Here is a 26,762-nt window from a genome sequence, read left to right on the forward strand (position 1 = left end):
AAAGCCCAGCTTGCTGTGGTGACGCTGGTCAGGGGCGATTGGCACTGCCAATGGGAAGCAGTGTCCTCTAGTGTCCCTGATCTGCAACTGCAGGCACACAGCTCAGGGAAGGAAGCCAAGAGATGTCTTCATAATCAACCACACACCCCTTTTGCTTTGAAGAAGGAAACCTGCTCCTTCTTCCAATGCAATTGGGGCAGTTCTGTTTGGACACATTGAACGGCTGTTCCCTGCAACCCTCAGGTTTGGTTTGCAGTTAAGGTTGCCAGCTCTGCGGGTAAAATATTCTCACTGGGGTGAAGGACAGCAGAGAAACCAGGGAGTGGTGGACTAGCTTATCAGGATCAGCAGATTCTGCAAGGCTTTTGTGCAAAATGAGGGGAAGACACTCCCCGGAGCTCCTTTGAGAGGAGGCATGGATAGAGATGTAATCAATAAAAATAAAGACTTGAGCGTTTTAAGGAAAAAGTTGTTTTTATTTCACTTCACGACTCCTGGTTTTGACTTGTGAAACACGAACATTTCTGTTCTGCAGCGTGAGGTGTCAGGGAGGTGTCTCGCAGACAGGTGATTTTGCAGTGTATTTGAACTTTGAGAAATTCCAGTTGCTCTCGTGACTATTGAATTATATTCTTCCTCTCCAGACCGGTTTTCTGTTTCAACACTTTATTGCTAAAACACATAAATACAACCATGTCATTCTGTAGTTATTTCATTTAAAGTTGTTGTTGTTGTTATTATTATTATTATTATTATTTAACCTATAGCAGGAAAAGGAGGAAAAAAGGACAACCTACATATCCTCTATTGCTGACATTTTTTCCTGGTAACATTTTACTAACAATCCAACTTCCTTTGTATGGAATGACACAGCTAATGATCTAATCTTGAGATCATTTATGTGAACCAAGGCCTCAGTTCTAGCTGCTGTTGGCATCTGTCTGTCTCAGGAGATAATGCTAAATACTTCCATCTCATATCAAGAGCAATGGGCAAAATACAAGTTGCCTATCTACCTGCCAATTCATTTAAATTTGACATTATACATCAATTGCTTGAGGAGCTGAACAGTGTGAATTTGTTTATCACGAGCACGATGTGGTTATTGTTTATTGGAATTGTCAAGGTAAAATGAAAACGTTGCCACCTACAATCACATTCGGGACTCCATTTACTATGAGGCATATTCTGAGGTTAAGTGAAAGTTTGTTCACTTTCTAGAGCCTCCTGTGCCGTGTAACAAATTTAAGTCCCATGCATATAATCTTCCGGTGCCCCTTCCTTTATATGGTTCCCTTGGGTTTGGGAAAGCTTCCCTGGGATCACACAGAAAACCCATCAAATGCAACCCATAATACAAATGTCTCTGCAATATTCAAAGAGTAGGTATAAAAGACTATCATACTTTGAGATTCATCTTTGTATAATAAGAGCTGATATTTACCACTCAGCATCTATTTCTGTTGTTGGAAGAAGTATCTATGCCCTGAGAGAGAAAAATACAAAATCAGAAATTACTTTGCCAAGTGTGAATTATGTAAGTTCACCCTTGAATGTGCATGAAATTGAATTTCTCTCATACACGTAGTTCTTACGCCTTTGTCCATACAAGACTACAAGCATATATACAACTCATCCCTTGCATTGTCAAACTGATCTCCCTTCTCTGCTTGTTTCCTCTAATCCCCTTCCCTTCTGTGTGTCTTGTATTATTATATTATTATTATTATTATTATTATTTGAATTTGTATACCGCCTTTCATCCGAAGATCCCAGGGTGGTTCAGAACAGAAAATTAGGTTAGCAAGCCTTGTGTTTGTTTGTTTGCTACTGAAGTGGGCCACTTTGGCAGACAATGTTTGTTGGAAAAGCAGGATAAAGATATAAGAAAACAAAGAACAACTGATGGACACTCTTGGACTCTTGAAGAAGTAACAGGGCCGAGGCGCTAACTGACTCTCATCATTTGCTTCTGAAATTGGCCTTTAAGGAAAACTTGGTTGCTGACACGGGCATTAGAGGGACAGAATGATATATATATAACTTTGTCAGGTAGCAAATCATCATAAAACTTAAGAGAAAGGGAACATACCGGAGGACAAGCGTTGGGGTTGCCTTGATATTGTGAGCCACCCTAAAGAAGACAAACGGAGTGGAGAGGGGAGGAAAACACATTAAAATAGTTCTTGTCAGTTGAATTTCAGAAACCTAGTGTTCAGAATCTTTTGGGGGCACTCAAAATAAGGGGAGATTATTTTGGCTCACAGGAATTTAAAAGAAAATTTAGAAATGTGTGGCAACCCAGGGCACAAACAGCCGAAATGTTTTCTTGCACGAGCAAACTCCCTTGAAAGGAATGGGAGATGTGCAACAGCGCAATGGAGTTTGTGAAGGAGAACTTTCTAGTGAGTTGATGTCCTATGTTGTCTCAGCACCAATGGACATTTTCTGATCATGCATTATATTCTGATCCCAATGAAAATGTCTAAAGATCTGCACGCCACCTGTTTCTGGCATAGGTCCCCTGTGCCCTTCCAGTATTCTGTCAGCACATTTGCTGCCATGTTTTGCATTTGTGCACTTCCTTATGGGCATATTAAGATCCTTTCTCCCAGTTAAAGTGCCTGAAAATCAGCTCATCATCCATTCGTCATACACTGGGAAGAAACAGCTAAAGGAAACAACCCCTACCTGGCCATAGGTGCTTTGTGAAGAAGAAGACGATGAATAGGATGATGATGATGATGACGACGACGACGGCGACGCTTGGCCCTGCAAAGCAGCACAAAATCAATAATCACACACAAATGCTACCATCTTCTCTTATTTGAGTGGAAAATGCACAATAATTTCTATGATGGAGGTAGAGTTGCAAATGCTGTTGGCTGCTCAAGAGAGAAATTCTAAGCAATGCACCACACTATTTCTGCATATTCTATTTCGTGGCCTTTCCCCAAAACTCTGGGGAATTTGCCACACCAAAATGTGTTTGGGCTTCTTCTCTTCTTAGATTCCGATCACTTGAGCAGCTTTCAACTTGCTTCCCCAATGTTTATTGCTGTCTAGAGAGACACTATTGTGCAACAGCATAGCAAGAACAGTGGGGAAAGAGGGAACCCAGAACATTTATACCATGAAAAGTTGTGGGATTTCAGCAGGACATGCACCAATTGGAAACAAAACAGCATGTCTGCCCCAAAACATTGGCAGGTGCGAACAGTATTCAAAGCAGAATCATTTAAAGCTAACCCGATACCATCAGTTGCACAAAGCATCATGAATGCACTAGAACAAGGTCATCTTCAGGAGCTTTTATCCATTATATTTGCATTTAGTTAGACCCTAAAACTAGATGTTCTATTGACATATGTCTTTTACGTGAATGGAATGGAAATCTTACCTGGTTGCAGGGATTGCTGTCATATGTAATCCCCTGTTTAAAATGAATGTTTATTCTTGTTATTCTTAGGTTTGCATTTTTTAAAGCAATTATCATTTTTTTAGTTCCTTAAAGTCCTGGATTATGGATCTGAGCACATCTGTACTTAAAACCAGCACCACTATGTATGCAGACACATGGCTAGAGTGCCCTTCTCTCTCTCTCTCTCTCTCTCTCTCTCTCTCTCTCTCTCACACACACACACACACACACACACACACACACATCCATGCAAAACCACAAGAACCCACCCTTTTCCCCTTCTCTCTCTCTTGCCTTAGAAAGCAGAGAGAGAAAGTATTTCAGTGATACATTCAATATACAGTGGTACTTTGGTTTTTGAACAGTGGTACTTCGGTTTTTGAACAGTGGTGCTTTGGTTTTTGAACATCTCAGAAGTCTAATGCTTTGGTTTTCAAACTCCGAAAACCCAGAAGTAAATGCTTCCATTTTCGAACGCACCTCGGTAGTCGAACGGCTTTCACTGAGGTTTTTTTCCCCCATTTTCTCTATTAAGTTTGCAGACCGCCCTTTGCACCTCGGTTTTCAAATGTTTCAAATGTTTCGGAACTTGAATGGTCCTCTGGAACGGATTATGTCTGAAAACCGAGGTACCACTGTATATGAAACACATGGAAAGAATTGCACTCATTCTCATATTGGTGACACGTAGACAAAGCCTCAAAGGGGATGTTGTCCATGCCAGTTATTGCTGAAGGAGAAAGGTTAAGATAATAGCACTTCCTTCCATGGAAAAGCAATTCTATCCCAGCATTGGTCCAAGAATAATTTATATCTAAAGATCTGCTGTGTGCAAATATTTGTATATTACCAATTCTAGTACTGTTTGCTATCAGAACTAACAAGGAATTGCAACACTTCCCTATTGTATACTTTATGTTTTGCTCACATCATCTCCTTCTCAACAAATTGTTCTATTGTAAGACAACCAATACTGAGACTGCTTCCAAATTATTGTCAAATAAAAGAATATACCTTGCCGCAGGGACTGCCACCGGTTGAATAAGATCCACCCTGCTTTAAAAACAAAAAAATAAAAAAAATGTACTATTGCCTTCAAAGTAATATATTTTCTACACACATTCCCTCTGTTTGTGTTTTGTTTGCTGTTGTTTTCTTGCAAATTTCTTGTGGTCTATAATTGTTTTAACACTCCTTCCCAGCATTTTTTTTAATTAAAAAAAAATCACTTCAAAACAATAAAATACTTCCACCATTCACATGTTAGGCCTGAGATAAAGCGACTGGTCTGGAGTCACACAGCCAGCATCTTGGGCTAAGCAAGGGTATTAAATCAGATTTCACAGCTCTGAGTCCAAAACTGTTTAAACCACTACACAACCTGGATAGCTCAGTTGGTTAGAGCATGGTGCCGATAATGCCAAGGTTGCAAGTTCGATCCCTGTGTGGGACAGCTACGTATTCCTGCACTGCAGGGCGTTGGACTAGATAATCCTCAGGGTTCCTTCCAACTGTACAATTGTATGATTTCACATGCATATATACCTGTTTGCCAGAGGAGCTGCTGCCCTGTGAGCTTGAAGACTGGCCCTGTGAAGAAAAGCAGGCAATGACCATTAAGGATCTTGTGCAGGAGGGCTAGCACAGGCCAATTTATTTGCCCAATCCCTACAAAGCCAGGGTTGGCAAAGCAGCTTATATTGAGCAGTTCGCCTGTCCTTATTATACAGCTACCACCACCAGCTCATTCTGATGTCCAGGGAGAAAAATTTACCAAGAACCTAGGATGGGATGTGGGTAGTGGCTCCTTGGAAAACACTTTCCCTATAAATTTCAGGAGACGTAGAGTATCTCCATGCTGTTAACTTTTCCTCCCTTCCGATATCATTGCTGCTAAGCTACAATTGCTGTGTTGTACAGCTTGCGTCCTTTGACCCCTCCCCAATAGACTCTACTGTCTACCAAGGAACCACCACCTCCACTTCTTCTCTAGGAGGAGGCCTACAATGTCATCCAACTATCATAGGGACTCCAGTCCAGATTTGTGAGGGGTTTTCTCCTTAGCTTTTTCTTCTCCCAAAGATATCCTACAAGGCAGCAGAGGTTTAGGATCAGAGTTTTCTTTCTCCCAGATGGGCTACCTTCCCAGGTTAATGAGCCCCATCTGCTCCTCACATTTGATATGAAGTATATATGTGTTTGTATGTACCTGTATGCCAACAGAGCTACCGCCCTGTGATCCTGAAGGCTGACTGCCCTGTGATCCTGAAGGCTGACCCCCCTGTGAAGAAAAACAAGACATCAACCTTGCTGCTGTGAGTTAATATTTTTGAGATAAAGTCAATGTTAAGTTGTGGGTGAACATATCAGACGACACAGCGATTCTTCAAACAGCTCTTGTTTATTCACAGGCCAGGACAGAACTGAACTGAAGGGCTCAGTCAGCCTGCTTATATAGAGCTCCAGTACCACGTTACTGTAACAACTTTCTAAAACTATCCAATCACTGAACGTCACTTTCGATCCTTCATTTGCATAACTATCTACAGTATCCCCTGCTGGCCCAGGGTGAGAACTTCAGTACATAACAGTCAACATTTGCTATAAAGTGTATAATATATAAGTATATACCTGTATGCTAACAGAACTACCGCCCTGTGATCCTGAAGGCCGACCCCCCTGTGAAGAAAAACAAGACATCAACCTTGCTGCTGTGAGTTACCGTAATCTTTTTGAGATAAAGTCAACATTTGCTATAAAGTGCATAATATATATGTATATACCTGTATGCTAACAGAGCTACCGCCCTGTGATCCTGAAGGCCGACCCTCCTGTGAAGAAAAAAAAGACTTCAGTCACGCTATTGTTAGTCATTCTTTTTGCCTTCCCTTCAAATGTGGCCCTCAGAAGGTTGGGCTACATTACAATCCAGCCCTCAGGCTGAAAGATCCTTGCTTTAAAGAGGTACCTAGCACACACAAAAACCCTGTCCCTATGTGTCTGAAATTTGGCAGCACTGATATCTTCAGAAGGAGCTACTCAGCTTAAAAGGTTCATACAAGTCTGATGAAAACGGAAGCATTTATTTCCCTCCTCATAGGCAATGGATCGGTCAACCGAGGTTCAGAAAACAAGGTAAGGCAACCCTCCTCCAAGGATCCATGAGGAAGTACAATTTCAGTACGTGCTACCGAGCTAACACTACCCAGCAGGTACCAAGGGTTGTGTGTGCGTGTATTTTCTTTGCATAACCCTAATAGTTACCTGGATTGTAACACGGACAGTTTCTGATGAGCCGCCCTGAGGTTTCAAACCCTGTAGAGAAAGAATGATGAGGGTTATTGAAGCTGCTTTCCTATAAAAATCACACACAAAATTATTATTCCAGTTCAGGCCACACAACTCTATCCTGTCTTAGAGGACATACCAGCCAGGAAGCTAGGATCTTAGCATCTCCCCAGCAAGAACAGAACAGCAACAGGAAATTGCAGACTCCACCCAGATACAACTGAGATCAATGTGACTTAGGGATTGTCTACACTTCCACTGCAGTCCTAACCATGCCTACTCAGAAGTAAACGCCTCTGAATTCGATGAGGCTTGTTCCCTGGAAAGCAGGGTGGTTTCCCTGAGAGTTAATCCCACCAAATTAAATGGGACTCTGCTCTACAGAATTGCACTGCGGAAGGACTTTATTATTGGGTACACAAAGAACCACTGTTGGCACCTGACATAGAAGGGAAGACCCAATTCATTTGGGGACATTAGCAGCCTTGTTTGTCCCTATTAGCCATACTATCGCCAACCAATCTAAGAGCGGCATTATCAGGAAAGTAGCCAACATTTAAATAGAACAGCGAATGTGTATATCTATATACCTGTGTGCCAAAGGAGCTGGTACTCTGCGAGTTTGAAAGCTGGTTCTGTTACAAAAAAAACCCAGACATCAACAAGGCTATTCTTGACCAAAATTTTTGGCAGTTAGAATTTTATTTTGGGAAAGCATGCAACATTTTATATATACCTTACTACTATAGAATGAAAACAGATGTCCTTGATTAAAAAAGGCAATCCAAAATGGAAACATTTACTTTAGAGTAGGGATTGGAGAGAAATTCAAAAAAGTTCACATTTAAAGGCAAATCAAATTTACGTTTTCCTGAACAGAAGGAGAACAAAAACACAGCTGTGTTTCAAAATCTGCAATTAACCAAATTTTGAAATGCAGTTCTCTAACCCAACAGTGTTTACAAAAATGCATATATGACGAGAGTATGCATAAATATGAAAATATTTTACAAAATATATACCGTATTTTTCGCCCTATAGGATGCACTTTTCCCCCTCCAAAAATGAAGGGGAAATCTGTGTGTGTCCTATGGAGCGAATGCACCGACCCCTCTCACTCTCCAGGCTTCAGGAAGCTATCAGCAAGCCTGGGGAGCCCGCAGGAGTTCCCGCAGGGCTCCCTAGGCTGCGAATAGCAGCCTGCTGCCCGGAGCGCGGGGCGCGCTGAAGCAGAGCGCCCTGCGCTTTGGGCAGATATCCGCAGTTTACGGAGCCTGCTGCCCTTGTTTTTCTCCTCTAAAAACTACGGTAGGTGCGTTTTTAAAAGCTCGGGCTTCCCCCGCCCCAGCCCCGCGGCTGGGGAATAATTTTTTCCCCCTTTATTTCCCACCCAAAAAAACTAGGTGCGTCCTATGGGCTGGTGCATCCTATAGGGCGAAAAATACGGCAATATATAAAAATGTATTGGGCGAAATGTATTTGTTAAAACATGTACATTAGTCAAAAGTGAAAATGTGTTTCTGAGGAGAAATTGGCTCTAAAATTCTGATGATTTTTCAAGAGGAATTAAAAAAAATATAAATTGCAATTTGCTGCAGAAATGTGGAGAACTAAATTTAAGGTGGGGAAAATGAGCAAATAAGACGATCAAAATTGAAAGCTCTTTCCATCCCTACTTCAGAGTTTATTTAAAAAATGGGGCGGGGGAGCAAAACAAGGATACAATATTTATTAACGTATTTAAAACTATGAACACCATCCAGTCAAATCCAAGGTAATGTGGAATGGAGGTGCTTACCTGATTACAAATCTTGACGTTATAGGCGGGTGAAGTCTGTAAAAGAGTAAAGGAATTACTTCATTGGGAAACAGGTTATCTGAACACAACCTTTAAGACATCAAAACAATAAATGTTTCTAGATACTGTGCCGATTCGAAAGCTCCAATTTGTGGGCTCTGGAGGTGGTATGTTGCCATCACAAATATGCTGCTGCTACTCTAGAGGTGGGGAGTGAATTTGCCACAATCCTCCTTCCCTGTAAAATGGCCTTGGATTGTCCCAGGGGAGGATAGGGGGTTGGTACATATATTGCCATCATGACTAGTAGCCAGTAATAACCTTTCCCTCAATTTCCCACCATTCTATTTTCTGAGAATCCTCCGGAAAAATAATCTCTCAAAGAACCTGTTGATGGCATTTTACCATTGTACTGTTGAGAGTGTATTATGGTCTGCGTGTGTGGTTTGGGAGCTGCACGGTCAGGGGAAAAACAATGCTGTCCAGGGTTGTAAAGACTGCGGAGACAATAATTGGGTTCACTCTTCCCACCTTGGATCAAATCTATGCTTCCAGGTGCCAGAAGAAAGCTGCAGAGATAGCGTAGAATAGTGCGCACCCCGGAAATGATCTCTTTCAGCTTCTGCCTTCTGGAAGAAGGTACAGGGTTATAAAGACTAGGACTAGCCGCCTGAGAAACAGTTTCTATCCAAATGCGATTTTGGTTTTAAACGCAGTGTAAGGTAGTCTCTGTGGGGGTATATTGTATTTACTTATGGGGTATCAGAGTTTTTAGGGGGCTAACCAGGTTGGGATAGCAGGCTTGTTGGTTTTTGAATGTCTGATGTAGATTTTTTTCAGTTTCGTTGTTCTGTATGGGACAATGACAATAAAGATTATCGTATTGTATCGTAAACCCCATTTTGGCAACCATCGCACCATCTGTGGCAACTTCCATAGTTTGAATATGTGCTCTATGAAGGAGCATTTCCTTTTGCCTGTTCTGAACCTACCACAACTGAGCTTCTTTGGATGACAACTTTTTATCAGGCTTTGTTTTGTTTTTTTAATTCCCATGCCATTGCATAAGCACACCACGTAGGGGAGAAAATAGCAATATTATAATAAAATATAAATATAAACAAGTTATGGTGGAGACGAATCACTCACCTTATCACAAGCCGGACTACCTTTCCCACCCTGTGAAAATAAAATCAAGAAATCAGGGAGCTGGCTTCACATTTATAGTATATTCCTATTTCTCCTCTTCAACACATTGGCTAATAGATGTAGCCAAGAACTGTGGCCCCCTTTTCAACCCAACCACCCCCACTGCATTTTGGTGAAGCTTCTGTTCTAAGACACAGAAGTAAAACAGAAATAAGTTTAAAACCAGGGCTGGCTTACTACAATGCCCATAACTGGGAAACTTCATTTCCCCCATGCCAAATTTCCTTTGTCACTGAACAATAGTTACCTCCTGTATGGTAATACGAACAGTTTCCGATGAACCACCTTGAGGTCTGGAACCCTGTAGAGAGAGAATGATGAGGGTGGGACGAGTTAGAAAGGGGTTGTTGTTTTAAAAAAATTAAAATGATACACAGAGTGACTTCCAAGTAGTAGAATCATCCAAATTACAGTCAAATATGAAAACTTAAAAGAATTCATGCAGCGACTGTGGCGCTGTAGAATTAATCTGTAAACGAGCTTCACCCAAAAAAGCAACAAAACTGTTTGCCCATCATCACAGAAAGGAGCTGATAAGATCAAAAGGAAAAATGTACATTTCATAAAACAGTGTTGTCGATAACACAAACACAGCAGCATTGGGACGGGATGAAGAAAGACTTCTTACCTGGGAATAGATTATTCCACCAGCGTTAGCAATTTTCTGAAAGAAAATGGGAGCTATTTAATTTGGCTATGATGCAGCTAGTGGAAAAGGCAGCAAAGCATATGAGCAAGTAATCTGAACCCTTGTCTACTCCTGGTCATCTATAGCCGTGGTTTTTAAACTGTGTTGCAGAGAACCTCAGAGAAGGAAGCTAGATGAGAACCTGCTAAGAGAGCTCCAAGTTCCTGGCAGTGGATCGGCAAGGATCCCCCCTCCCGATTGTTTTTAAAACGTAATCATGAAAATGCTTTTTATTCTTCTTCATTAGGCTGCCAATATGAAGGATGATGGAAAGCTGGGCGGGGGGGGGGGGTGAGAGGGAGAACCAGGAGCTGGATTTTTCTGTGACAGGATCATGAGTATCGTTCTGCTATTAAAAACAAACTTCTGGGCATATGACCAGAGGCAAAGCATAGGAAGCTGCCTTGTACTGAGTCCATCTAGCCCGGACTGGCAGCAGCTTTCCAGGGTTTCCAGCCTTAGCTGGAGTTGTTTGGGAGTGAAACTGGGACCTTCGGCATGTTTGTAGGTTTGAGCCCCACGTTGGGCAAAAGATTCCTGCATTGCAGGGGGCGTACTAGATGATCCTTGGGGTCCCTTCCAACTCTACAGTTCTACAATTCTATGATCCAAAGTCTCCCCCTCCCCCTGCTCTGGATCCTGAATCTTCCCAGGAGCAGGAGGACATTATAGATTTGGAACAGTGGTTTGCAGAGGGGCCTAGTTCAGAAGGCAGAAGCTGGGAAATACTGGATGGCTAGGAAAAGAAACACTGGAAGGGAGATGGTTAACATATTCACAGTCTCTGGACAGCATTCCTCCTCTCAGCCCAAGGTTGAGAAGAGCTCAGAAAGGGGCAGAACAGAAAGCACAGAGGGTACAAGCTCAGATTACAAGACATAGGAGTGATGTAGATGAATAGGAAGTGAGGTGATCCTTAATTATGAGCACCACCATTTCTAGGAGATATGTTCTTTGTTCTCTCGCTGTGATTATTAAAGTTTCTAACTGGTAAGAAGACTCCTTTTCTTCTGTTCTGCTTATTCTACTGCCACGGGGGGAGGAGGCTGACTGCCTAAAGCCTGACATAGACACTATTTTGCACCACAGCCACAAGGGTGTGTTGGGTGTGTTCCAGACGGCACTTACAGCTCATTCAGCGCAATGGCGATGCCTCATAGACTTGTCCAGCAACCTGCAGGAACTCCAGGAACCTAAAACACTCCCCCAAAGTCTTTACGGAAACAATTCCTTGAAGCTAGAAAAGTTTGTAAGCTCCTGTCCACAGAAACCACTTACAACACAGAAAATATTACTGACTACAGAGGTAAGGGACTTTTCCAGAGAAACTGGATACTTATAGAGCTCATCTCAGCTGATGAAAAAGAAGCTGAGGGTTATGCAGTTAGATTGGGTTGGGAGGTAGGCAGCATAAGATTTGCTCTCATACAAATGTCTATTCAAATGAGATGTTTTGCTTACCGATGGATAAGTAGAATCACGCTATTAGGAAATGGAAAAGCAAAGAGACACAATGGTGTTATTCACTTGCAAAAGCGTTCTTTACAGAAAAGATCAAGGATGAAAAATTGAACGAAAGCAAAACATGCAATCTAAATATAGGTTCCTTTTATTGTGCCAACTCTGTAGAAACAACTTGATCCCAAGCACTTAACCCTCCTGCTGCCTGTGACCAATGTCCCTACTATCTGTCCTTAATATGTTTCTCCCCCTTCAGTTTTAAGTAGGAATGGGAGAGAAATTAGATATAGTTTTAATTTATTGAAGGAGTACTTAATTTGTACTTCTGGAACCAATATGCAAACTGAGACACAGCTATCCTTTGAAATGTGCAAGTCTCTGAATTTTGCAATGCAGTTCAGCCAATGTGTACAACAGAGCAAATATTAGGGCGGAAGAGTACATAAAAATGGATGTGAAAGTAGCATACAAAATGCATTGTATTAGGGAAAACAGCTTCAAAAATGTGTGTATTAGGGGAAACTGCATGCACACAAAAAAGTGCTTGTTTTTAATAATTCACATGAAAATCCTGATCAATTTTGATGGTGATTTCTTTATTTGAAAAATTGCAAAGTGGTGTGGAAATGCAAAGAACTGAATTGAAATATGAGAAACTGAGATAAATGGAAATGGACAGATTCATTCATCCATAGATCTGATCCCAAAAGTAAGCTAGCTTGGAGAAAAATGTTCAGGGTAGGAGTGAGTCAGGAGAGTCAAACAGCAGATGGGGAAAGTGTTCAGCTCTCTTTCTCCACACACCCGTTTTGCTCAGCACAGCTGAGTATAAACCAGAAAAGTAGAACCAGGTGTAGCCAACCAGGTGTCACGAGCCTCAAACTGCCATGAGCTAATATGACTAATGGTCAGGGATGCTGGGAGTTGTAGTCCTATAACATCTGGGAAGCCCGAGGTGTCCCCGTCATTAGCTTGATGGACCCTAACTTCTACTAGGTCAGGGCTCAGTTCGAGATACACAGTTCTGTTTTGAGATCATTTTTAATCCAGTTTTGTAAAGGTTACCTTAACTGAACATTATTTGCATTTTTATTGTAACAAGCTTAGAGATTTTAATTACATTAAATGGTACAATTTAAATCAATCAAACAAACAAACAAACAAACAAACAAACAAACGCAGCACAGTTTAGTGTTTACCTCAGGTGGGAAAGGTTTGCTCTCTGGGTAAGTCACAACCTGTTAATGAGAAAAAAGTAGGGTTTTTTTTATTACGTGTTGGTGGTTTACCCTGCTTTTTGAACAAAGAAACAAAAAAGGTCTTCAAAATACTCAGAAAGAGAGGAGCTGTAGCACTGCAGATTCACGTTCTATATACTAATGGCATACAGCGAGGAAGTTCAGGAAATAATCTCCTATTTCCCAGTTTTAATTTTCTTGCAAGAAGATCTGGCATTTCCCCCAAAAGAAGGTATTTTGAGGGTAATGACAGCACTTTGCTATTACCAATGTTAAGAGCACCAAGAGGTCCTTTTGTAGATTCCAAGAGGCTAAAACGGATGGACAAGCGATCTCTTAAAGAAAAGACTACTGTAACCTATTTCCTCATAGCAAAACATGTATAAAACTTTGGCTTGCTGAAGCAAGGATCGATCAACATTTGCCACCCTTTACAATTTTATTGGAAAGGAAGAAAAAAAACCACCTACATACCTTTACTTTGCTGGTGGAAACCGACTGTAAGATATAGAATATAAATGTTAGTTAAAATCGCTTGAAATACCATGCATCAACTCATCAACAAAGCAATTTTGCACCTAGATCTTGAGCATGGTTTGCTCCCTGTCAAGATCGCAACTCAGCACACATACTGGTGCAATCTACTTTTTGAAGATGTAAATTGAGTTGTTAAACTTTGGAGAAACTTTATACTCGTAAAATAAAGAATTATGTGGAAAGCGTTCTTACCTGGCCATATGAAGACTGACTGCCGGAAGCAGCTGCATTCTGTAAACAAACCAAAACTCCCTTAATTTCCTGAATGGTATGATTTAACCAGAGGCATACTTTGGGAAAAGAAAATGATTAGCTCTGTAACTGGATGCTTAGTGGAGGAAGGCTGGTCCAGGAACTAAATTTATTAGGGCAGCCTTTAGAATTCAAGAAAATGTAGAAATAAGACTAAAATTCAGTATAAATCCTAGGAATTCTGGATAGCAGACCACCCTGTTGGACTGGTAAGAAATGAGAACCTCTTCAAGCAGCCTTTTGGCTAAAAGGGGGAGCCTACCCTTGATATAGGGTCATGGGTGGCGCTGTGGGTTAAACCACAGAGCCTAGGGCTTGCCTATCAGAAGGTCGGCAGTTCGAATCCCTGCCAACCTTCTGATCGGGGTGAGTTCCCATTGCTCGGTCCCTGCTCCTGCCTACCTAGCAGTTCGAAAGCACATCAAAGTGCAAGTAGATAAATAGGTACCACTCTGGCGGGAAAGTAAATGGCGTTTCCGTGCTCTGGTTCGCCAGAAGCGGCTTAGTCATGCTGGCTACATGACCCGGAAGCTGTACACCTGCTCCCTCGGCCAATAAAGCGAGATGAGCGTCACAACCCCAGAGTCATCCGTGACTGGACCTAATGGTCAGGGGTCCCTTTACCTTTACCCTTGATATATAGACAATATTCAGTGAAATTGACCAGGGAACAGGAATAAAACACAAAAGAAAGAGGCATACCAGTACTTACATCTCTGCAGCCAAACTTGTTGTACACACTTGCAGTTCCTCCCTGTGAGCAAAAGAAAAAACAGTTGTCTATTTTTTTGCTGGTCAGCAGGCACGTCATTCAGATGGATAGATCAAACTGGATAGATCAAATCACACAGAGAGGGGCAGGGCCGGATTTAGGTTTGATGAGGCCCTCAACTACTGAAGGCAATGGGGTCCTTTATATGTCCAGCTGTCCTTTGTCAACAACGAATTGTCACTGTTTTCTGTGTTGAATATATGCTATGTGGTAATTTATGGACCTAATAGGTCCATACACAACACAAAACACTGCTGCTGTATGTAGGTTTTATTTTATTTGTTTTTTATCTTATATTTTGGAAATGTACATCCAAGTTTTTTTCCCTTTAATTTTTTTAGGGGTCCCCAAGAGAGTGGGGCCCTAAGCTATAGCTTGTTTAGCTTATACATAAATTCGGCACTGGAGAGGGGCCGCTATAGAATGGGATAATCTCTTATTTTGCAGTAACACAGTTCACCGAATCCTCGAGCACAACTTGCGTTATGCAACATTTACACTGGGACAAAATTCTAGAATCAAGAGGACAGAGTGTTTACTTACCCCACCGCAGCCACTTCCGCTGCTGCTTCCTTCTTTGACCACTATGACCTGGAAAGAAAAAATTATGCCAGTCATTTCTGAGCCTGAATTTTTTTTGGGGGGGGGGGGACTGTAGCCTACTGCACAGTACAGTGGTACCTCGAGTTACAAACACCTCAGGTTACAAACACTTCAGGTTACAAACTCTGCTAACCTGGAAGAGTTACCTTGAGTTGAGAACTTTACCTCAGGATGAGAACAGAAATTGCGTGGTGGCGGCATGGCGGCAGGTCCTATTAGCTAAAGTGGTACCTCAGGTTAAGAACAGTTTCAGGTTAAGAATGGACCTCTGGAACAAATTACCGTATTTTTTGCTCTATAAGACGCACTTTTCCCCTCCTAAAAAGTAAGGGGAAATGTATGTGTGTCTTATGGAGCGAATGCAGTCTGTGTAGCTATCCCAGAAGCCAGAACAGCAAGAGGGATTGCTGCGCAGCCTGCATTCGCTCCATAAGACGCAGCAATCCCTCTTGCTGTTCTGGCTTCTAGGATTCAGAATTTTTTTTTTCTTGTTTTCCTCCTCCAAAAAATAGGTGCATCTTATGGTCTGGTGCAGGGACGCGGGTGGCGCTGTGTGTAAAAGCCTCAGTGCCTAGGGCTTGCCGATCGAAAGGTCGGCTGTTCGAATCCCCGCAGCGGGGTGCGCTCCCGTTGCTCGGTCCCAGTGCCTGCCAACCTAGCAGTTCGAAAGTAGATAAATAGGGACCGCTTACTGGCGGGAAGATAAACGGCGTTTCCGTGTGCTGCGCTGGCTCGCCAGATGCAGCTTTGTCATGCTGGCCAAGTGACCCGGAAGTGTCTCCGGACAGCGCTGGCCCCCGGCCTCTTAAGTGAGATGGGCGCACAACCCTAGAGTCTGTCAAGACTGGCCCGTACGGGCAGGGGTACCTTTACCTTTACCTATGGTCTGGTGCATCTTATAGAGCGAAAAATATGGTAAGTTCGTAACTAGAGGTACCACTGTATACAAAACTTTGAAGTATTCACTGGCTTAACTGCTGTGTGGAAGCTCCCAACAGATGCACTTTTTGTAGACTTACTGTTGCTCATGTATGCAAGTTTCTCCCAATGTCCACATGGCGTTGACCTCATCAAAGTGCAATTCCACAATTCCCCACCCCCACCCCCAGAGTATTTTGATTTGTTGTTTCCACTGTACTTTTTTCTTTTAACTTATCAGATTCCCTGCAGAAACAGCAAATCTAGTTCAAATGGGGAAATACTATGGGAAGGCATTTTGATGAGAATTGATTTCATGTGGATTGTGCAAAAAACCTCCATGCATGAGCAGCAGCACCAAGGATGTTAGGAGAAGCAACACAGCAATTCGCCTTCGTAAAATTGTCCCCTCCCCAGGACTGCTTGGATTGGAACGGCTGTGATGGGACTAACATTACTTGTGGCTACTGTGTAGTTTGTAGTGAGGTGTAACGTGTAGTTTGGCTCTATCAAGTCCTGAGAAGAAACTAAAAATTAATGGCAGGGGAAAAACAGCAATTACCTTGGCTTCGCTGCCACTGCTCTGCGATGATCCTTGTGTACTCTGAAAATGAATCAGGAATTTAAGATTATGATGAGGGAATAAATGAGGGATTATGACGAGGGAATAAATGCAACCCAAACCTTTAATATTTAAAGATAAAAAAAGGAAAAAGAATTATTTCATTATAAACAGAGCTGTTCTGAAATTCATTTCAGTGGACCCTTTGATTGCGCTCGAATGCAGCACAGGTTGGCTTAATTTTTAAGACATGGGAGAAGAGTTAAAAAGCCTTTGTGGAATCTTTGGCAAGTGATCTGTTTGAGCAGGCACCAAGAACAAATTCCTCTCTCTGTATTTGGGTCAAAACAGGAAGAGAGAAAATGGGAGAAAATGGAGGTGTGTGTCTTTGGGTGTAAAGTCAAACTGTTGGAGGGTTACAGCTGTAGAGAACAATACAGGAGAGACATGTTTCATTGCATCTAGGGCAGATGAAGGTGTCCAGCTGTACTGATGCAGACACACCAGGAGCGCAGACAGAAGACACACTAATAAGGACTGGATAAATTTATGCAGAAGAATGAGCCTGACACTTCAAACTTACCCAAATAAAAAGCCTGTCTGAACCTGCAGCGTTTATGTGCAGAAGGATTCTTTAAAAATTTAAGACAAATGTGTATATAATTGTTGTGCCTTGTAGGGAACTAAGGACCTTTAAGGAAATAATGCTTACCTTGACACAACCACCACTGCTTGACTGTACTGCTCCAGCCTGAGAAAAAATAAGATTGCTTTGTTTTTTAAAGAACTTTGAGTTCTATAAAACACTGCTGTGGCGTTCGTATGGAGCCCCTGGTCGCCTCATGGACTATTGACCCATATACCACTAATCCGTTGCCACCAACCGGGTCCCTCCCCGGTAAATTTCAGTCAGGTTCTCAAGCTGACAAAGAAGAGTGAAGTTTATTGCAGACGCAAACAATCTTTAACTGCATTCCAAACGTTGTTACTCTTTATCTTCTTAGTCTTATTTTATCCTGTCTTTATCTCTACTACCTCCCCTCACACAAGAACCCACTGCACTAACTGTATTTCTATTTCCAACTGACTGTCAACTGCTTTTCTAACTGCCTTTCCCAACCAACTAACCACTCAAACCTCGGGCTAAGCCCTTTTATAAACAGGTATGCTCCGCCTCCTGCTTTCCTATTGGTCTACATTTTAACCCTTTCTCTCCCTCCTGTACAGACATTTTCTAAACGAACGAGCAAACGCCACATCTGCTCTTCCAGTTATGCAGCAGACTCTTGTTTACGCAATGAAACACCCCACTTCTCTCCTTGTAGCCTCCCGCAGGCTAGTCTAGGGGAGTGCTACTCCCCACTTCAGTATCTGTTGCCTGAGGCATTTGCCTCATTTTGCCTAATGGTAGGGCCGGCCCAGGGGTAACATTAAAGTGCCTTCCTTATGCATTTCAAGCACTACAGCGCTCACGGCAGTGCAATGAAGCAGTGTTCTCAGCCCACTCATTTTACTTAACCAGTCAAACTGCATTATAGCCTTCTGTCAAGTACAAATACTTCTCTTTCCCAGTATAACTGGGTGGGCTTGTTCACACCAGGTAAAGAAAAGATTCGATTAACTCAAGCAGAGTGGGCCGTTCTAAACATTTCAGGAGTGCAACCCAGGTGCATGCTGTTCTGTTTTATGAAATGGTACTGGTTGGCATCCGTCTGTCTCGGGAGACAAAGGAGGGTGTAGGAGTGTGCCTTTGGGGGTGAGGTCAAGCTGTTGGATGGTTGCAACTCCTGGTGTGGCTGTAGAGACCAATGCAGGAGAGACATGTTTTGTTGCAGCTGGGGCAGATGAAGGTGGGGCAGATGGGCGTACCCCACTTACGGAACAGTCTTCCCAGAGAGTTTCGCCTTGTGCCACCCCTTTTAGCCCTTTCTGTTTATCCAAATGTTTTAAATAACTTACGTAGCTGGTTCTCTCAGTTTTTAAATTTGTGCTTCAACTTTGGGGTTGTGGAGAGTTTTGTTTTCTTGTTGCTTTTCATTAAATGGTAAGATTTTATTTTACCTTGTATTCCCATTGTGTTTATACTTATTTAGGGTAAACCACCCAGAGAACTTTATATTAAGTAATTTCGTTGTCCCCGAGAGGAGGCAATGACAATAAAGATATTATTTTTTATTATTATTATTATTATTATTATTATGGGTGAGCTTACAGACACAGTAAATATATAAGCATCTTAAAAAGATCTTGACACTGAGGGAAACACTGAGGAATCTTTTTTTAAAAAGGTTCTTACCTCGCCACAGTTGACATTCACAGTCAGAATGGACTGAAAAGAAAAGAGATACCACTTTGTAAAGTAGGGACTGTACCTAATAAATTGTTGCAAAGCTGTGAAGGAATACCTGGTGGTTCTGTAAGGGTGGATCTGCTTACAACAATTCCACCATGTTATTAGCCCTTCATTTTAGCAGCATTTGAAATCTGCAGCATCAACTGATGATTCTTCATGCATCACCAGCCACTTGCCAACCTGGACAATCGCCCACCAATGGGAAACTAACTAATACTGCAATCACTAGCTAACTGCCGGCTACTGGAGTAGGAATACCATCACCACAGGGATGCTAGCGAAGATAGCATTCCTGTTATATGTTCCATTATTGATTGATTGATTGATTGATCGATCGATCGATCAATCGATCCGAGGTGTTTTTTATCCCACTCATAAATCCACACACTCATTCATGGGGGTACTGTTTATTGTGGCACCTCGGTGGTGAGGACGCATAAATCCCATCATTTTCAGTTTATCTTTTTCTCAGTCTTAAGTTTGGTTTGCCACCTTTCCACATAAATTTGCAATTAAGGAAAAAAAGCTTGTGTGCACATTTGTTTGCATTTTCCTGTGTTTTTCTCCTAACATTTACAGTATTAATTTTTGCAAGCAATTCCTGCCCCCCCCAACACAATGCAATTTTGAACATGATTTCGACTGATAAACATTCTTGTGTGCACTTTTCAATTACATACAAATTTCTGCTTGCATTTGTCGGTTGGAGGACTGCATCAGAGAAAGGAGAACTTTAGAAGAGTACTGTGTTTTAGTTTGCATATTGGTTTGGCAAGTGCAACTTTTATAGGCTTACATTTAAGTGTGAACTGATTTAATTTTGTGCCCCACCCCCGCATCTCTGCTCCATGATATATGTAATACCCGCCACCTGAGAGCAGGGGCAAACTGGATGCTTGAAATCACTCAAAATAAAGGTTCTTAAGATCCTATTAATAATGTTACCAGTTCCTAGAATGTAGCCATATCTTATACTGTTCCAATAAAATATGTGCTAGAAAAATCATAAAATTTGACTTTTGTTACTGCCTGTTCCAGTGTTGCAACCTCAGCAGAAATTCTGACAGACTGGCATCTGATTCTGAATAAATGAATCCCTTCTAAAGGGTCTTCTCCATTTCTTAAGTTAGTGGAGTGATGTGGCAAGAAGCAGCCATGCAGAAGATACAACCACGCTGCTAAAGGAACATAATGGTGGGTCATATTCCAACATTCGTGATCAAGTGTTTGAAAAACATGCACTTGTTCTGTTCAGTTGAATTACGCCCCTCCTTTGGTTTGTAATAAGTATTTCACAAATACCTTCCTCTTGCTCTTTTCTGTGGCATTTTCTGTTCTGTCCGGCGTCGCCTCAGAATCAACAGGTATCTCATTGTCATAAACTGCCTCAGTGTCACCAAGGAGGGTGTTGAAATCAAAATCATCATCGTACTCCTCAGAATCATCAGTAATATCAGAAACCGTTGATGCCACAGAATCATTGGCTAGGTCTGAGCTATTGGCTGCCAATGAAACATTGATGGGTTTGGAATCACTGATGGGTTTGGAAGCATTGATGGGTGTGGAATCATTGATGGGTTTGGAAATATTAGCCACTTCTGAAAATCTGGGTGAGAGAGTTTTGCTATGAACGCCAACCCAATAGGTATCATAATCTTGAAGAAAAGTAGCCCTGAGAGGGGAGAAAAAACACCAAGAAATCATCACTATTTCTAGTGTGGAGGCTTTTCTCTAATGAGATATTATATATATATACATATATATATATCATATATATTATACATAAGATTTTTCTCTCGGGGGAATTTGCATTATACTTTTCAGTCCAGAATTATCTATTTCCCCAGCTACTCTGGGCGGGTTACAGCATATATAAAAACATAGTAATACATCACTATGTATTAGACTGAGGTCCAGCACCGAGGGCCTTCTGGCGGTTCCCTCACTGCAAGATGTGAGGTTACAGGCAGCGGGCCTTCTCTGTAGTGGCGCCCGCCCTGTGGAACACCCTCCCATCAGATGTCAAGAAAATAAACAACTATCTAACTTTTAGAAGACATCTGAAGGCAGCCCTTCCTTTAGGGAAGTTTTTAATGTTTGATTCTATTTTAAATATTTTGTTGGGAGCTGCCCAGAGTGGCTGGGGAAACCCAGCCAGATGGGCAGGGTATAAATAATAATAATAATAATAATAATAATAATAATAATCAAACATTAAAAACTTCCTGATACAGGGCCGCCTTCAGATGTCTTCTAAAAGTTATGTAGTTCTTTATCTCCTTGACATCTAAAGGGAAGGCATTCCACAAGGAAGGTGCCACTACCACGAAGGTCGTGCACCTGCCTGCATAAACATTTGTGATTTCCAAATATATGACCACACATGCAACCTTGATATATTTTGTTGCTTTTTCAAAGAAGAACTAAAGTCCCTCGATAAATATTGCATAGCAAGAAATCCACAACTTACATAAGGCGAATCTTATTCGTACCCTGAGGAGCAACCCAAGTAGTTGTGACTTTGCGTTTTACGCTGGGACTCGTGTGACTTACTGCTGAATTCTGAAAGGAGAAGGCAAATGAAACAGAATCCAGACACACAAGTAAAAACAAAAGCAAACAAACACAGCTCAAAAACAATATTTGAGGTAAATTGTTCCTCATGCTATAGTTGAAACGAGATCACTAATTAAGGCTGCAGTTCTATAGCTACTTACCCGAGATTGGGAGTAACCCCACTGAACTCAACAGGACTTTTTTCTGAGCCGATGTGTGTAGAATTGTGTTCTAAAAGTGTAGTCCTATCCATGTCTATTCAAAAGTAGGTCCCATTAAGTTCAATGGGACTTACTCCCAGGAAAACACTGGTACAGGATTACAGCCTAGGCTATTCTTACAGCTGAATGACCTTTCAGCAGCATTTAAATCTGAAAACATGAAATTGATTTTCACACTTTTCAACTCGGCTTCTAGTGTTGATATTAACTCAAAGTTTCATAAAATTTTGGCCGTGAGTATTTATCTATTTAAGAAGGTGTTTCCAGAATGTTCCCTAATTGCAAGCCACCTGTAGGATAGCACCAGGTACTGACCACTAAATGTCAGGTGCCAGCAAACATTGACTGCTATCGCATTTCAGCTACCAGATACCATCAAAACTAATGTATGCACCATGCCACCATTAAATATCAAATATGTGCTGGATATTCAGTTTTCAAGAATATTTGCCATTAAAATCCACACAGGAAAATTTTGAGAAGCAAATTCATCCCAGCTCTATAAACACTTGTGTCCTTGGCAGATGCCCTGGCGGAAAACTGCCTTGCTATCACAAATAGTTTGGTTATGAAAAAGGAGGAAGACAGATACCGTATTTTTCCATCTATAAGATGCTCCCATGTATAAGACCCCCCCTATTTTGGGGGACTCAGTTTTAAAAAAATAAGGAGAGATAGCCCAAAGTTGTTCAGCCTGTCCGCCCAGTCAGCTGTGGGCAGGAAACACCCCCCAGATCGCTCCCCGCTCACTGTGGCATCGGGGGAAGCCACGCTCCAGCCAACCAAATGGCTGGTGGCGCCCCACATCTCCCCACCCCCCATGCCACTATCCATGTATTGGATGACCCAGTTTTTTGACATGATTTTTGAGTCAAAAAAACCTCATCCAACACACGGAAAAATACGGTACATCTTCCGTATTTTTAAAGAAAAGGAAGAAACAGAGCGATGATACATTCTGTTTTGAGGCTAATGAATACCACTCTCGCACCATCAAGAAAGCAATTTCTCATGTTAAATGAACACATACCGTCATGTTGGCACATGGGTAGCCTTGCGTATTTGGATCCCTGATACGAAACATGCCAACGGGAACATTGCCATCAATTTCCCGAGCCTGTACCATAAATGCTGTGAATCCAGCAGACGACGTTCCTTCTAGAGTCACTGGGGGAAACCAACAGATAAATTTAATCTAATGACTTTTAACAGAGTTAAACTACACATCAGAATTTCCCCCCTTTGATCGCTTGGGTCTTTCATTTTTGCAGAGCAGGTTTGTCTCAGTCAGAAACTTTACTGGCTAAGTGATTGCAGCATTTAGAAAACCAGGATGATTTACATCCATGGCAGTGAATAGCCATCGCCTCTGAATAGCTTCAGGAATCAGATATGTTCGCATCTCCAGTGTGTCTTCTGTGAGTTCATTACATCAAAGAAACACCGCTCTCATGAAAAGACCACATGCATCAGCATTTATTTCCATTTCCATTTCAAATTTGAGTTTAAATACCCAGGAAGAAGCTCAAATTCTCTGTTCAGTAACTCCTCCTGTGTTTTTCTGCACTGTGGAATTACAGCATTCAAACAACTGGACTCCACCGCAGAATCCTGAAATATATTTTGCTACCTAACCTAACTTGAAATAACAAAACGGTACAATAATCTAGCTGTAGAACCTTCCTATTTAAGGAATTCCCCGATCCAGTACATTTTTGTCTAATATAGTTGCATTTTCACTAATATATGCTCTAATACATGATTTTTCGACACATTACTTAACCAGAAAGCTGCAATTACGTACTTAACTAGAAAATTTGGAGAAGTGTGAATTTTGATGAATGGCTGTGTTTTGGTTCTTGAATTGTTCTGGAAGTGCATTTTATTTTATTATGGTCAATGACCAGTATAATTTTTTTTAAAAAACACCAATTACAAAATTTAAAAGCTCAAGGCAAGGTAAAATAATATAAAATCGCATATACATGAAAGAGCAGTTCTGGAAGTACAAATTTGGTAGTTTTGCTTTTTTTAAATGAACGGAATCACATTTCTCCACCATCCCTACTCTGATCCATAATGTTAGCATGTTATGTAATGTACCTTGTATTTCATTTCCTGGATCATATCTATCAAATGATACAGAGACGACATAAGGTGGAGTAGATGTCTGTGGTCCTCCTCCACAATTCGGCAACATGGAGAAACAATCTATTGAAACATCTTTGTATGGAAACCCAAGGGCCTTGGGCAGGAAGACAGCACAAAAAATGGCCACGAAGGAATAATACTTCTCCATCTGAAGAAAGAGAATAAAGCTATTTATAAGAAGGTGGAGGAACCATGGCTGACACCAATGTACAAAGAATATTTAATTCAGTTAAATGGTAATGGTAATAAGAGTATGCAACTTCATTATATTCAGTTATTTGCTTGATTATGATTATATTAGTAATAGTAATTTTATTATGGACGTAGCACTTTTGATAAGCAAACCTTACCTATTCAAACTGGACCTTGCTTGCGTATTTAGTATGTGAAAAAGCTCAATAGTATTTCTGTATTACAAGAGGGAGACCCAAGGACAAGAGGAACGAGTCTGTATCTTTTGTCGTCAGTTGCTCAAACCCGCAAAAACCCAAAGTACAGTGCTGTTTCGGCTTCTACTGGACCTCACCAACTTTATCAATCCAAACTAAGTTTCAACAGATAATGTGTGAGCTCTAGTATACATCTCCCACTTTTAAAGACCTGAAAATCCCAAGAGGCAGGCTTGCCCAAAATGGCCTCATGGTCCAAATGGAGTAGCGCAGCAGACCAAGAATGGCATACTGTGTGCATAACTTCAGTTCTATGGATCTTGGTTAAGTTTCAGCAATAATAGTATATATTGTTAAAGCTATGCATTGTTATTATTTAATCCCATGTTGCTAATCTCCCTGCCCCCACCCCAGTCATATGAAGCCAATATTCAATGAATTAAGAAACAGTTGACTTTTTCTGAACTTGCCTGACAAACAGAACTAATCAACACAATAGTTTATTAAGGCAACCTATAACCACAGAGATGGTTTATAGTTCTGGTTTAAATGCCAGAGGGCATTATATCTTGCAGTTGCCACAGAATAAGGGTGTCACATGTGCTCCCTTAAAACAGGGAGGTGGGGAATCTTTGAAATATTAGGGAATTAACCTAGTGTCTGTAAGAAATATGCAGACATCATCTTTGAAACTCTTTTCTTTAAATAAACAGCTGCTTGAGACAATCATGTTAGCTGGCAAAATCCATGAGGCAATCCGAAAGAAACTTTAGACTGCTTGGTTGAATTGCTGAAGGGCACTCCTGTCTGTAATTACCAAATTATGGGGTGCTGTTCTGAAGGGAAGCAGGTGGGGAGAAACCCTTTTAGGAATTAACCCTCTAATGCCTTCAGGAAACAGTTGAGGAAATAGTTCTCTGTCTGGAAAGAAAACTTTGGAACTGGAGGGTAGGGGGAAGCAGTAGAAAGAATGATGGAAAGTCACAACCCCACCAGGAATTTAAAGCACATTGCTTCCCCCAGAGAATCATGGGAAGTGTGGTTTACCCCTCAGAGCACTACAATTCCCAGCATTCTTAACATTTCGCACTTGGGAGTAGCAAGGCCTTTTGTTAGGGGGGCAGAACTTCAATTTGCTATGTAGTTTTATTGATTGGGGGGCAGCTGCCCCTCCTCCTCCTCACCCTTGGCTACACCCATGATTTCCCAGGATCCTTTGGTGGGGAGAGAGCAATGCTCTTTAAATGTAGGTTGTGGGTGTAGCTGGTGGAATGAAGCATGTTTGTGTCTGTTCTTCATTTAGCTGCTTAGGTAGCAAACTGTTCATTCACATTTTCATCTTCAGTCGTATATTGTTGGCTGGGTTTATTTAGTTTGCAGCACGTTATGGTTTAAGAAAAAGATATATGAAAACGTTATATAGATGGCATCTAACACCTGGTAAATTAGCTAAAATATACAAATTAAAATCGAGTAGGTGTTGGAAATATAAAGAGAATAAAGGTACCTTTTTCCATATGTGGTGGGCCTGCAGTAAGATAAAAGCTTACTGGGAAATGATACATAATGAATTGAAAAAGAGGTTTAAGATAGGTTTTGTAAACAAACAAAAAAACACCCCAGAAGCTTTTCTTTTAGGAATTATGGGATTGGAGTTACCTAAGCACCATAAAATTTTATCTATGTATGCAACCACTGCTGCAAGAATGGTATTTGCCCAAAGATGGAAAGAGGAAGACATCCTGTCGAAAGAAGAATGGCTACAGAAACTAATGGAAAATGCAGAAATGGCCAAATTTACTGGAAGAATAAGAAATCAAGATAACAAAGTCTTTAAGGGGGAATGGAAATCATTTATTGAATATTTTCAAATTCATCGTAAACAAATTAAGACATTAGCATGATTAATGTAAAATGTGCATTTTTTTAAATAAAAAAGAGAGAAATGGATGGATGTAAAATAGATTTAAATTGAGATATGTAGGAAAATAGAGTAAATATAAGGAACCACAGAAGGAGGGAGAGGGAAGTCGAAATATGATATGTAAAGATGATTCTGTTTGAAATGTTTCTCATAAATGAAAATTATAAATAAGAATAATAAATATTTAGTTTCATTCTTGCTGCAAAGGAGGGCCGGCCATGTGTCGTGTTTCCTAAAAGTGTATCAAAAATTGCTCAGGAATTCTCAGATGTCATGTAAGAGAAGGCAGGAGGAAGTTGATTGGATATCCACAAGTCACCTGACTTCCTAGGTGAAAGAGTTCTACTAACACCTGCAATTCCAACTCCTGTGAGCTGTCATGGCAATATAGTGAGTAAGTAATCGGTATTCCCAGTTTAAG

At 41.2% G+C, this 26,762-nt stretch overlaps 1 protein-coding gene across 2 annotated transcripts in view; it reads right to left on the reverse strand.

Moving 5' to 3' along the window:
• Positions 1-480: 480 nt before the first annotated feature.
• Positions 481-26,762, reverse strand: part of LOC114598429 (uncharacterized) — a 29,781-nt gene continuing 3,499 nt past the window's right edge. Inside the window, exons 2-30 of one of the 2 annotated variants that reach the window (XM_077928442.1) lie at positions 23,981-24,176; positions 22,908-23,044; positions 21,571-21,662; positions 20,403-20,772; positions 19,044-19,076; positions 17,460-17,498; positions 16,748-16,789; positions 15,208-15,255; positions 14,605-14,646; positions 13,833-13,871; positions 13,578-13,601; positions 13,065-13,103; positions 11,866-11,886; positions 10,345-10,380; positions 9,964-10,017; positions 9,657-9,686; positions 8,508-8,543; positions 7,300-7,344; positions 6,686-6,736; positions 6,205-6,252; positions 6,053-6,100; positions 5,631-5,702; positions 4,967-5,011; positions 4,436-4,477; positions 3,401-3,433; positions 2,692-2,772; positions 2,093-2,134; positions 1,445-1,486; positions 481-672 (exon numbers count right to left, since the gene is read on the reverse strand). In XM_077928442.1, coding sequence (XP_077784568.1) covers positions 1,448-1,486; positions 2,093-2,134; positions 2,692-2,772; positions 3,401-3,433; positions 4,436-4,477; positions 4,967-5,011; positions 5,631-5,702; positions 6,053-6,100; positions 6,205-6,252; positions 6,686-6,736; positions 7,300-7,344; positions 8,508-8,543; positions 9,657-9,686; positions 9,964-10,017; positions 10,345-10,380; positions 11,866-11,886; positions 13,065-13,103; positions 13,578-13,601; positions 13,833-13,871; positions 14,605-14,646; positions 15,208-15,255; positions 16,748-16,789; positions 17,460-17,498; positions 19,044-19,076; positions 20,403-20,772; positions 21,571-21,662; positions 22,908-23,044; positions 23,981-24,176 — 1,824 coding nt within the window. In that variant the 3' untranslated portion in view covers positions 481-672; positions 1,445-1,447. The remainder of the gene's footprint in view (positions 673-1,444; positions 1,487-2,092; positions 2,135-2,691; positions 2,773-3,400; positions 3,434-4,435; positions 4,478-4,966; positions 5,012-5,630; positions 5,703-6,052; positions 6,101-6,204; positions 6,253-6,685; positions 6,737-7,299; positions 7,345-8,507; positions 8,544-9,656; positions 9,687-9,963; positions 10,018-10,344; positions 10,381-11,865; positions 11,887-13,064; positions 13,104-13,577; positions 13,602-13,832; positions 13,872-14,604; positions 14,647-15,207; positions 15,256-16,747; positions 16,790-17,459; positions 17,499-19,043; positions 19,077-20,402; positions 20,773-21,570; positions 21,663-22,907; positions 23,045-23,980; positions 24,177-26,762) is intronic. The other variant, XM_077928443.1, reaches the window with a different exon arrangement.

This window comes from Podarcis muralis, chromosome 5 (assembly GCF_964188315.1).
Source record: "Podarcis muralis chromosome 5, rPodMur119.hap1.1, whole genome shotgun sequence".
NCBI classification, from domain to species: domain Eukaryota; kingdom Metazoa; phylum Chordata; class Lepidosauria; order Squamata; family Lacertidae; genus Podarcis; species Podarcis muralis.